This window comes from Chelonoidis abingdonii, chromosome 20 (genome assembly GCF_003597395.2).
Source record: "Chelonoidis abingdonii isolate Lonesome George chromosome 20, CheloAbing_2.0, whole genome shotgun sequence".
NCBI lineage: Eukaryota > Metazoa > Chordata > Testudines > Testudinidae > Chelonoidis > Chelonoidis abingdonii.
Window position 1 is genome coordinate 19,336,992 of NC_133788.1, and position 13,500 is coordinate 19,350,491.

The window sequence follows — 13,500 nt, forward strand, 5'->3', positions numbered from 1 at the left end:
GGAGACAGAATGGTTTTTGGCAGAGAGAGAGCAACTTACCTCAGGTCAGAGTCAGTGGCAGAGATGGGAATATAACCCAGGTTCCCAGCACTGCACCACAGCTGTAATGGTTAGTTCTAGGGGAGCATTTCACTGGGGGGAAGGTTATTTGGGTAATGCTGCATTAATAGGGGAAATGTAGTAAGTGATCGAGTAGCCTTTTCCCTGCCCTAGTTGCTTTGTTTGTAATCCCATGTGAGTGGGCAGGTTTTGATTACTGACTGTGGAAAATGCTCATTCTGTACAGACTCCATTGGATGAGGGCTGCTCAGATACACCTATTAAGTTGTTCACATTTGCAATAATTTGACTCGTCACTTTTTCTCTAGAGCAATTGATGAAGCCCAATTAACTGCTCAGGGAAAGCACCTGAAGAGGCAATAGCATAATTAGTAGTTACCCCATTCCACTATGGAGGCTGCGACCTACACAATGTGGCCTAAGGAATCCTGGAGTCCTGGGACAGCCCAGGGTCAGACTTTGGGAAAAGCACTTGAGTGAGAAGTGAGTGAGGACGATTCCATGGACAACTCTTGCTAATAAAGCAGCAGGCTTTATTCCCAACAGAATTCCTGCCCTGTAGAGCAGCAAGGCCCTTGGCAATTTGACAGATGTTCAGCTACAGTATAGTGCTGCTTACAGCACAGACTTCTAGGCTGTCTTAAAACCAATCAAACAGACAAATCGCCACCAAAAAAAGTGTTTATATAAAACTGGGATCTCAAAAACTTTGTTTAGATCCACAGCTACATCTTCTCTCTAAATAAGGCAGTTTACAGACTGGCATAACGCTCCGTGCAGTAACAATGTCTGAAAGCAACACACACCATCAAGGCAAAGGGAAGGAGACAAACGGTTTAACTAACGGGGGTTTTTAGTATGACTGTCTAGGTGAAACACCTCAATACAACTGGCCCAAAGACTGGGACTAACATGTCCTGGATACACTGAGGGCAGGGGTGGGGGCTATTATGAGAATGGTGAGGCTGTAGGGGAGTTTATCAAAACAGGAACAATACACTGAAATGATAAGACCTGCCTCTTCTCTTTCAGTTGGAAATGGCAGGCAATACGCTCGTTAAGAACTGCTTGGGCAACCTAGTTCATGTTTCTCAGGAAGTTACAGGAACAATTAAACCCAAGTGTCACTCCCATGAAATGCTGATTCATTTGTAATACACCAGATATTAAATATAAACAACTTTAGTGATGTTTAGAGAATGCTGCCCTTTGGTTTTAATGTTAACGTGTTCAAGGTTCTCTTAGTCATTCAGTGAATGATAAGAATTATACATAGTAAAGACGAGTGTTAGCTTAAAACAGACTAAAATAAGGTTCAGCCCAATCAACTACATTTTAAAAAATTCTATTTACATGTTTAGATTCATTTTAGAGCATTAACACTTCAGAGCGCTTTCTTTTTTCAACAGTTCACCAGCCGCACAGCACAAGCAGTGAGTGGGCTGAATGACTTCACAGCTAAAAAGCCTGTTTAGGCTGAACTAACACAGATAAATGCACAACATTTTGACTGCAATAACGTTTTGCTGAGTATGCAGCAATAAGACTATTCCAGACTCTTGACTTCATCCGGCATGCATTGTTACTTGAAATAAAATACAAGCACCAGGATGAAGCTAGACCCATGTTATGACTGTAGCTTTGATTAAGCAGTTTTTGTGTTTGGGCAGCATCCTAAATATTAGGTCTGGGTTTTTCAGAAGAACCTAAATTCAATGGCAGTTGCACAGCTAACTCCCTTAGGCTCCTTTGAAAACTCCAGCCTACATTACATCCTCTTCCTTCATCCCCCAAGACAAATGTAGCAAAATGCATTGCTTTGTTGCCTTTAATAAAACTTTTTTTCCATGGGCATTTTCACCAACTGTGTGGCACAGTAAAAAGTGAAGTGGGTGAAAGAGGAAGGAATGCATTGTTGGCATGCTGTGCCCTCCACCTTGTCCGTTAGAGGAGAGCACTGCAGCAGGCTCAAAATACATTTTGCATAATCACATTTAAAATGAGCCTGCAGGAGCATATGCGAACTTTGCCTGTTGTATGATTCTGACTGTGCTAGCATAGCATGTCTTATCACAGGGAAAGTGTTTATCCCATTCCAAACTTACTGAAGAAGCTATCAGGAACCCCCCACCAAAGTCCCACCTAGGCTAGTCTGTTGTCAGTGAGGCAGATCAGAGCCTAGCAGATAAAATTGGTTATTGTTGTCTTTTACTTTTCACACACTTATTACTGCATCCCTGTGGGAGCTGGGAGTAGTTACTTTCATGCATATGAATAATTTCACCCTTTTCGCATATTGCTGCTATTAAAAGGCATTTTTAACGATGTGCTTCAAGGAAAACAGCAATTTTTATTGTTGCCTCTGAGGAATAGATAATCACCGTCCTTTATTTTTGCACCTGCAGTCAATGATGGGCACAAGTATTTAGACTTTCAATTGTGCCTGTTAATCATGGAGATGTCTAACTGCTATTTGTGCCTGCAATGAATTGTACTTGCAAAGAGACTGAAGCTGGACTGAGACCAATTTACAAATTAGGTCCAATATGGACATTAAGAAAGGATACTATAGAATAACCAACATCATATGCTCCTGAATACTAAACATCTCCATTAACATGAGCTGGGCAGTTGCATAATCCCTAGGGCATCATTAAAATGGCTAATTCCAATAAGGATAAAGACAAGTGGTTCAGAGCTACAGTCAGACAGGGAACAGGCAATTTCCACAGCTATTTTCATGGATGGAAGGGGAAGTACAGAACTTGCCTATAATTCCCATCACAGATGGTTTTCTTTGAGATCCTCTGGGCCAGTCTAGACATTTGGCAGGGCCTAGAGGATCAAAGAGGAGGATCTGTTGAAATCCTTGCTGTGATTTGAGCTCTGATCTACCTGGCTTGATAATTAGGTCGACTAACTGCTTTGTTATTTCATATTTACAGTGGACATGTGAAATGAGTGATTTGGTCATGTTTTATACTGGTGATTGGTAATCTGTTTTATCTTGCAGTTTTCCCTTTCAAAGCCCGGTTAAACCAAAACATTAATTGCCACTGCTAGGGCTGCTAATAGCTCATTGCTGTGTGTTCCTCAACGGTACAAGGAAAATATGTGCATGAAAAAGAAGTATCAAGGCATGTAAGAACAATGAGAGTGCAGAGAAAATAAGGAAACTTTACTCGTCACTGCAAGGATGATAGTATATGCACATAGTACACCTTTAGTACTGTAACAAAGCGCATACGTGTCTGACAACTAAGAAATTACCTATCAATATTTCTTCATTAAATGTAATTCAGCTAAGCTCTAAATGGATAATTTTCTCCTTTAATATTGAACATCCATGTCATCTGAAAACCAAAGAAACAACAGGAATCTTGTTTTTTGGAAGACTAAACCCCATTTCCACGTACAGCGTTAAAGGCTTTGGAATTTCCTTTGAATTTGTCATGCAGTTGTGAAATCTCTTCTTAAATCATGTTCCTCACTGAATATCTGTGTCGGGACAGTACATATTTACAGGATAACATGAAAAGGCAAAATATACAACATGGGCTCTATTCAGCTGAAATGAAACAAAAGGAAACACTATACCACTTAGAGATATTTATTTTTATTTGAGCAAAAACATGAAGACATCAATTTGAAAATCTTTATTTTTTACCTTGTATTAAGTATTAAAGGATCACCATCCAGTGTCTGATAAGAAAGAAGCAGGTATAGTGTTCAGTCCATTCTCTAAATATCAGATAAAAGATGAACTTTAGAAAGCTTTCAGAATTACAGCACAGTTCATCAGAACGGGCACACACATCTATATTATACACACGGGGGAAAGCTTGCAATTTGTTTGGTTATTATTCTCTAGGCAGAGTCACTGTAAAGACTTTGGATAAAAGAGGCAACTAAAAGTGTGTTTGAGAAATCATCTGAAGACATGCTGAGACAGAAAGCTCTAGGGCCAGATTCTTAGTTACACAAGATCTTTTCATCTCACTCTGGTACCATGAAGGGACCTTAAAGGAGGCCTACATTAAATACACTCTTAGGGCCCTTTCCACTGCCAGAGTGGTGTAAAACAGCTTTGGTGTGAATGAGAATAGTGCCCTATATATTTGGTAGATGTTAGAGCTGAACAAAACAAAGCTGCTACTAAATAAAGTGCTACAACTGGCAAACCACAATGTTTTCCTAAGTCAAAATATGTTGTGGGAAAAATAACGTAAGTGCCTCAAAGCTGCTGAATATAACCCATGACTAACCAAAAATTGCATAATTTAAGTTTTGGCTGATTTAAACCATTGCTGTGAAATATCAAATAGTCATGATTTTATGCATGTATAATTAGTCATATGAATTTGTTGCTACATTTTGCTCTTTTTAAATCTCCAGGCACAAACAGGAGTGGGGCCCTTTGTGCCTTTGAAAATGTCCCACTGAGATTTTTATATCAGAAGCAATGTTAGAGAAGTCTATATAATATTCTCTTCATGCATTCAAGTAACACTGTCACAGTTTGTTTAAAGTTATGTATGATGCACACAAAAGCAAAAACGTTAAAAATCTCACATATCTTGCAATGTAATTTAACTATAAATTTAATACTTAACTGCTATATTTTAAGAAAAATAGTTATGACACATTTACATTTAAAATAATTTGCATTCTAAACTTTAAACACTTACATGCCTGTTGATGTTCAATGAAAAACAGAATTTGAGATGGATGAGCAAATGGTCAGATGAAAGATACCAAAATGTCAGACAGCCTACCGACTGTTGTTGCCATGAGATCCAACAGTCAACATCAGTCTGATAAGCTATCCGACAGGATGGTACAGCCATGGAGATGTCACGACGGTAGGGAACACAAATGAACATTCAGGCAAACAAAAAGCATGTTTACTGCGCCTTCCTCGAGATGGGCAGATGCATCTAATTTAATAGGTATTGAGCCAGTTCTAGCCTAAATAGAATCCATGTACCACCATTTAAGAACGTCTGATTAAACAAGTCAACTTATTTTAATTTTCTTATGGATAAAACAAAACTATATTCCTACTAGTTCAGGGACTATTAGAGAAGCGTTGTATACACACAGTAGCAGTGGAATAGTCACCTATTTACTAAGAAAAGAACAAGTCTACCCCTTCAATACAAGTTAATTTCAAACACACTGATTTGTAACAATAATAAATATTGGGATATTTTTAAAGTATACTTTAATGTTCTTTATTACGGTTATTAATTACCACTCCTGTGTTCAATTTCTGATTTCTACGCTTCCCCAACCTTTTTCCTGCAGTACTCATGGTGCTATAAATCTGTATTCCTGACATTAAGCAAACATCTAGAGTGATCTGATAACAAAATTAGTAACGTCATTTAACTAGCCTATTTAAATAAATCATACCATACTACAAGGTGCTAAATATATGCTTTCTACTTCCTTCTGCTGAGCAAGAAGTTCAAGAAAAATTAACAAAAGGTTTCTGTGCTTACTGTACAGGAAGGATTAGTAAGCATGCAAAAAACTGGACATAAGCTTAATAAAAAAACTAAAGAGAAACTGAGTATACCAAAGGTGCTGAGGGAAAGAAACAGTTTAAAAAGACCGACACAAGAAATTCTGGAATGATCAAAGATGACTTTATAAAGTTTTATCTTGACTTCATTCTAAATATACAGAATAAAAAAGTGAACTGCACCAGTTTGACATCAGCCATCTCTGCTTACACCATTATGAAGTTGGAAGGGCGGCTTTTCCAACCGAGAGCATGTGCGATGTGACAGCATTTCTGAGAACTCAGATGGACTCGTATTACCATGAGGGACATGCAAGAATGTTACCCAGTCTACTATCATTTACATACATTTCAATGACCTTGAAATTATGAGGCATGACAGCCATCCTTCAAAAGAAAATTGTTACTTTTAGGCCAGGCTGCAAGTTAATCAGGAAATCTGGAGCTGTGCTAAGTATTAAATCATCAATTTTGGAATTAACTTGAATGGAAAGCATTCATGTTCAACATTAGTCTAGCATCACACGTGCCACCCCATAAAGTACAACTCAGACTGAATTAAAGAGAGAGTATATACATATTACTTTAACATACATATGTTTGTAAATGAAAATTATTCTCTAATAGTGAATTACTTTCAAAAGAAAATAATTAAAAACTTGTTACAGCTGGAAAATTGATGATTTTTAAAAGTGTTTCCCTGTTTTGAATAATGCCGATTTTTAACATATGGTAAGACCTGTCACTTGCATGTCTGCTAAAGCCCATTTCAATGGGTTTTACCCAGCTTATTTTGTCTTTTCTTCAGAGTACATCTTCTGCTGCACTCGTTTGGCATAGCTTTGGGCCATGGAGTTTATTATAGACAAGATGAAATAGCAAACCATGACAATCACAAGTTTTTCAAACGTCCATGATAACCAGTTCTCCCCCTGCAAAAACAAAAAACAGAACAAGGGGAAAAAATTCAGATTAGCAGAATACAAAAGATTTCTCCTATTCCCAGCTGAAGGGAAAGAAAGAATCTAATCATCTCAGGATTCTGCATAATATATAAAACTACAACAGGAACAAGCACAAACTAACAGGGTCCCTGCAGGCTTCTTTGTAAAGCTAACTTTGGTCTTTTAAAGCCAGCATGAAAGGTGCTGCCAAATCACTGCAAGGCAACTGATTATTTCTGGTGGGTGAGTCGATAAGTGATTTATTAGCCATGATTTTGCTTCTTTTGGTTAGTGTCTCAACAAATTCACATAAAGCCTGATGTGATCCGTGGTCATTTGCACAAGGTACAATACGGTCACTGGTTAACAGTCAGTTTTTACTGAACTGCCTACAGCACGTTTGATACTAATTGGAAGCTATTTCAAGTTATGTAGCTGGAAGTTAATGGAATGGATTAAAAAAAATCATGCTTCTGCAGTGTTCTCCAGTCCCGTGCTTTTTTCTACTTTCTATTTTGGTCAAAGGAGGGCAGCAATGCACTGCACAGAGATTACTTCAAAGGGCAGAAGTTATTCCAGACTGGTCTTCCCTTAATTACCCTTCTTTTTCTGTTAAGAACTAGGAAAGCAAATGTTTATAGAAACAAAAGGGATTAGGACTTAAAATGTAAGGTTAATAATTTGTGTATATCAATATCTTAGTTACCCTAAAAATATCATGTCTAAAATTTAGGGGTTAATTAATCCTTTTATATCTAAAGCTGTGGGACACGTATTTAAAGATTTTTGCATGGAAAGGCCCTCACATTGTATTTTCCTAATATTTTCTCTTTGACCATTGAGATGTGTTTTGGTTGGTTGGTTATTTTGTGGGGGGCGGGGGGAGCAGGGTTAAGTAGCTAACAAGAAAAACGGAAAGTCAAATCCTAGATGCTTTAGTAATATTTGATGGTGGGGGGGGGATTCTTTACCCATAATTGTACATGTAAAGTTAACTTTTTGCTGTCTTTAATAGCTTGCCTCTTGTACCAAAAGAAATGACTAGAAAGTCAGGACAAACCACCAGCTTTGCTTAGCTGCCTAGCTTACTCCCAGATGGACAGAATGTCTAACCCAGTTCTATGTAGTACAAATACAGTTTTTCCTCTGAACTTCCCAGCTTGTTTTTAAAATCGATTCAAAGCCTTATCTCTTTTGAGATTTGCAGGTCTTTGAAGGCTAAAATCAAAACTTTATCAGATTAAATGGGTAAGGAGTTAAGGAGTAGCAAAGAAGAAGAAAAAAAGGTAGTGGGTGGAATTCTTACCTGTGGTACTCCATTGTCAGATTTGTGGTGAAGTTTAATTCGCTGAGCTTCCAAGTACTCTTGAAACGGCTTCTGAAGAGAGGGACCTATACTTGGGACAGCACTGGTGCAAATTTCATTCCAGAGAACAAGAGAAAGTTTGGAGAGAAAAAACAAGAAAACAAAATTTATTTATTTTTTAAACTTACCACTTTGGCTCAAAAGGAACAAAGTTCAGATTAGAGCCATAGATCAGAAGGCATCACCCTGCATGGGATAACTGGGAGACCCAAACAATACTGTGTGTGTTATCGGTTCATCTGAAGAAGAGAGACAAGTGGGTCCCCCAGACTCTCAAAGAGGAAAAAAAAGGGGTTAAAAAAAAAAAAAAAAGGGATTTCACAGCAGATTGATAATAAACTCAGAGGTAACACAGAGAGCAATATGCTCCACTACTTCCTCAAAGCCAGGGAGAAGTTCAGCTAAGGCTGTGCACTGATGCACGGCTGAGAATAAAATGAATGACTTCTCAGAAGTCCCACATTTATCACCAGCAGTTCCTGTAAGAACTGGTTTGAACCGATTAATAAGGAAATGACTTGTGCTTGTGTCATCCCTTGGTTAAAAAAGAAACTGCCCGTCCTATGACTTGCCCCTATCTTCTCAAAGAAGGCGGCTCCTTTCTCAAACTAAGTCCTTATTAGGACAATCTGTGCGTCATCCTTATCCAAAAAGAATGCATTAGCAAATTCTAAAGGCACCTCCCACTAGTCAGTGATTAACAAAGGAACAAAGAAGGAACTATGAACCTTGTTCTGATTCATTCCATGTTTTATGGCAGATGACTTGCATAGAAACTACAGTATGTTACTAAACACCTTGTTCTCAGATGACTGTAATAAGGATCTCTGATAAGTTTATGTACTCAGTGCCTTCTCCCATCTATAAAGAGCTGGAAATACTAAACTGGACAGGCTTGGCAAAATAGCTACCAAATTTCATTTTGCAGATGCCAGAGCATTTTTAAAATTGTAACTTGAGGCTACTCAAATCAATCAGTATAATTTTTTGTATCCACTATCTGACCATAGCAGTCAACAGCAACATAAGGCAGGAGCTGTATCTTCTTCCCCACAGAGACCTACTTGCTCCTAAATACATGGTTCTAGGTGCTTTAGAATTACCCACAAGAGATACTAAGCCTTTGTGTACACTATGGCAACTTCCCATCAGTGGTGACAAAGTTCCTATGGCTGGACCCTTCTTCTCTACACCAGGGATCTCAGTGAAAACCAGTGGTTCCCCACCCTCCCCACAATTTCCCCAATGTAGACATGCCTCATCTGATTTTCAAAATCATTTAGTGTGCTTTAAAAAAGGGGAAAAAGAGCACTTCCCAGATTAAATGACATTTATTTAGTACACTGCATTACAATTCACTCCTTTCCACTAGACAGATTATATTTTCCTGGGTAAATAAAACAAGCTAGAAAGGAGGACAATGGCTTTCTAACATTTAGAATTTTAGTAAATCCACAGAGTCCAAGAAGTACAAATAGCTCACTATCAGCCTTTCTAATTAGATTTGCTCCACTAGCCTGGAGCAAGCAACTTTACTAAATGCCAAGTTTAAAAAAAAATCTTCAGTGAGTCCTCATCAACATGGATAAACTGGTGAATACATTTTGTGGCTGGGCTGGTAAATTTTCCTAAAAATTTTGCAAGGCGACTAACTATAGATCCATGTATTTTATGGAAGGGGACAGCAGCTTTTACAAGGTATTTCCAGTTCTTCAGAAAACTCCAGTAACGGCCCAGCTGCTAGTTTGCGGCAGAAGTTCTCCCGAATGACTCGTTGGTCTGTACGAGTCACTGGTTTAAAACCATCTCTGGGGTATTTTTTTTTTTTTTTTTTAATAAATGACACACGACAGAAGGAAAAAGCTACTGAAAGGTAATATTTCACTTTTAAAACTTTACATGAATTTTAAAATAGAAATGTTTAAATGATGAGAGTTGAGGGTTTTTTTAAAACCAAGGGTTTGGACTACAACTTAGTTCATCTGCTCAGTCTCCAAATTATAATGACTATCACAGCAGTGAAATGAAAATTAGGAGGTTCACAGGGCTCAGATTAGGGCATTGCCTCCTGATACATCAAGAGTATGTTTTAAAAAAGTTCATTGAAAGCATTCTGCACAACTTTTTATAATGGTGAATGATGATTGAAGTTCGCTTTATGACAGAACTTCATTAAGCTATTTTATGGACCTTTGGGCCATGCATATAAGGACCATGGGAACCCTAAACTAGATCCTGCATAACTCAACAATTAACAATATTTTATGGCATATTTACACTTATACACAGTTGCCAAATAAATGTGTGTTGTATTCATTTTTGCTAGAGTGAAATGTAGAAAGTAGCAAGTTTATACATTTATATTCGCAATACTAGAAATGAAATTTTTCTTTACCTTTAGTGGTTAAAACCTCTAGTTTTGATTATTTCTGTAACCGTCCAGTAAAATCCAGCCATTTAAGCAGTACTAATTCTCTGACCATTTCCTCACACACATTCTGAAGAGCTAACATTTTACTGAATGTCCAGAACCCAATTTCAGTTGCAGGGTATATACATTTTTAAGGTTGCAATTGATCAAATGCATTTTAATTACAAACCACAGCTCTCCCATTCCTAATGGATCTTTAGGAAAGTATGTCAACCCACTAACTCAACAGCCATAGACTAGATTTCAGCATCAGTTTCAAGAATTCTACCCATTTGCTGGATGCAGTTGCGACTGCAGAAGCGACAGCATTTTGCATCACAGTTCTGCGCCACTCAGCAATGGGTTTAAGATGTAGCTTCAGAAGAGAACTGTAGTTCCAGTTTTCTAAATGCAAACCGCACACATCATTGCACAACTGGCTGAATAAAGGAAGGCAGTGGAAGATATCCCCTCCAACAATAAAATGGCGTCTAGCTACCCCTTATCTACCATTCTGTTCAGATCCTCTCACTTCCATAGTTAACAGAGGAAAGCCTATGGTCCTTTAAAAGAAATAAGAGTAATAATAAGAAGAACTCAAGGACCTAAATGTACAATAGAATTCTGTTCATCAATACACTTTATAATCTGCACACAAACAAAAAAACTCCCTACCTTTCAAAGATTTAGCAACACGGGTAGTGAACTGATGTATGACCTCAATTTTTGTTTAAATAGAAAGATCATCACTAAGACATTATGAAACATCAAAAGCAGTGATAATTGTCATAAGTAGTGAGCAAAGGACATTCCATGAAGTATTATCCTTTATTGTACTTATTCACAAATTTGCAGAATTCATTAATTTGTATTGCATCCCTAACATTGATGCAAGTCAGTGAGGTTGACTTTATTTTTATATTAAGTGTTAGAAAATATTTTTAGATTTTACCTTGCTTGCAAAAATAATCTCTCTCAATTTGGATTCAGAATGAGAGATTTCAGAATAAAATAAGAACTATTTGCATAACCTGAAATTGTACTTTTTATTTCACTTTGTAGCAATCCTATACTAAATCTGAATGTTTCTTGAGGAACTGTGAATCACTTCTGTTTAACTGGAAGCTACAATTAGCTTAAAAAAGTTTCTTATTTTCATTTACCTGTGTTAAATATCATGTTTTTGGATATTCATCTGCAAAAGTGATTTGAAAATTTTTCAGTGGAACAAAACTTTACAAATCTTGGAAGCTTCATGATACACTTTCGGTGATCCTACATTAAAGAGCTTAGCCTTTTTTAGAAAAATATTACTGATTGAAGAGAATGTCAGTATCAGCTGAATGGAGTTAATTTCTCTTAAAGAATTGTGAAAAATTGGTTATTTTGGTTGAACATTTCTGCTCTAATTACCAATACACTTGGAATTCACTGATAATTTATTTGCAGATTATAGTAATCAAAACCAATTTGTCAAAGACACTACACACTGCAACTTACTTTCTCTCTCCCTATTTTTGCTTAAAACAAAAATCACTGTCTCTACAAAACTCCAGATACCAAATGTATGATGGTGATAATGAAATGGTGCTTATGATTTCAGCAGAAATCTTAGCCTGGATCTCTATAGGTTAGAAGTAGGGGGACCAAATAGCAACTGTGAAAAAACAGGACAGGGTGTGGGGGTTAACAGGAGCCTATATAAGAAAAAATCCCCCCAAAATGGGACTGTCCCTATAAAAACGGGACATATGGTCACCCTAGTTAGAAGATTTTTCTCACAAAAAATCAAGTGCTTGGAAGAGATCCACCAAAAAAATTAATGATTTATCAAGGATTTGTGATAGATTCTCCATCACTGGGAATTTTTAAATCAAGACAATGTTCTTCTAAAAAGATATACTGTAGTTCAAAAAGGAATTATTTTGGGGAACTACTGTGGCCTCAGTTCTGCAGAAGACCAGACTAGATGGCAACCATGCTCCCTCTTTTAGAACCTAGGAACACCATTTGAAAAGTGTTAACAGTTTTCATTTTGTGAACGTTCTCTTTAAAAATACACCCTTTCCATTAAGCTGGAAAGACTCGCTGCTAATATAAGGACTGGGCTTGTCCAGATCACACGGCTACTAAACACACAGGCACTGTGCTTGCTCAAGAAGAGACAGTGTTCGTAAGAATTAACTGTTCATAGGAAAAAGGACCCTACATCACATTCTGGTTAACATGTCAGAAGGCTAACAGTTTTGGCCAGAAGTAGCACACCTATAGTAAAGTATTGTTTTAAATAAATCTAGAGCCTGAGTCAAGTAAATACCTGCCCAGCTTCATCACAGTGGATTGCCCATGTGAGACTCTCCTTCAAATCAATTTTCTACAGGGTTTCCCAGAGAGAGAGAGAGAGAGACTGCGTGCAAGTTTGTGAACACATCTCTTCCTAACCTGGCCCTTTGGCTCTATTCAACCATATGTTGCCTTTGTGGGTGATAAACTGTAGAGACCAGATTAACACCTCTAGAGCCCAATTCTGAGTCGGGAAGCATATGTTCACCATAGCTGTGGGAATAGTTTTTGAACTGGCTACTCTGTCCCTACCCCTGGGCTACCTGAAACACCAAACAGATAGAACATCATGTCATGATCACATCAGGGGGCTTTTTTTAAGTGGATTTTTTCCCCCCTTTCATCACCAAAAATCCTTTTGCTTTTTGTCAACATGAGCCACGAACATATTCTGATTTCACTAATAAAGTAAACTTAGCCTGCGGCCAGATTGATTCTCTGCCTCTACAAAAAAGAAATGTTCAGTGGTGACAAGAGTCAAAAGTTTAATGTAATGAAGGGAATTCACTGCTCTGGGCTCTCCTCCATTATCTGTGGCTCTGAGGAAGACTAGTTCTGCTTGTTGATCAAACTTGCAATGGCAGACAGAGCAATGGCCTTCAACTTCCACATAACTGTGGAAAGCTAAAGAAAAGTTTTACTGTATATCACATGCAACTCCTAATATACCTAGCTTTGAGTTGCTCTGTTCTGATTTTCACATTTCTTTCTAGGTTTTCACCAAGGACACAGGAGATACCTAGGAAGAAGTATGTTTTACTCTTCATATTGCTGCACAAGAGGAATGAGGCATTCACTAAAATAGCCACAATTAGACATTTTCTACTGTCTCTTCCTTAAAAGGGCTCAA

At 37.7% G+C, this 13,500-nt stretch overlaps 1 protein-coding gene across 3 annotated transcripts in view; it reads right to left on the minus strand.

Annotated features, from left to right (window-relative positions):
* Window positions 1–3,660: 3,660 nt before the first annotated feature.
* VMP1 (vacuole membrane protein 1) overlaps window positions 3,661–13,500 on the minus strand; it is an 85,714-nt gene continuing 75,874 nt past the window's right edge. For all 3 annotated transcript variants that reach the window (XM_032784951.2, XM_032784948.2, XM_032784949.2), the window contains 2 exons: window positions 7,838–7,940; window positions 3,661–6,519 (listed from right to left, as the gene is read on the minus strand). In XM_032784951.2, coding sequence (XP_032640842.1) covers window positions 6,376–6,519; window positions 7,838–7,940 — 247 coding nt within the window. In that variant the 3' untranslated portion in view covers window positions 3,661–6,375. The remainder of the gene's footprint in view (window positions 6,520–7,837; window positions 7,941–13,500) is intronic.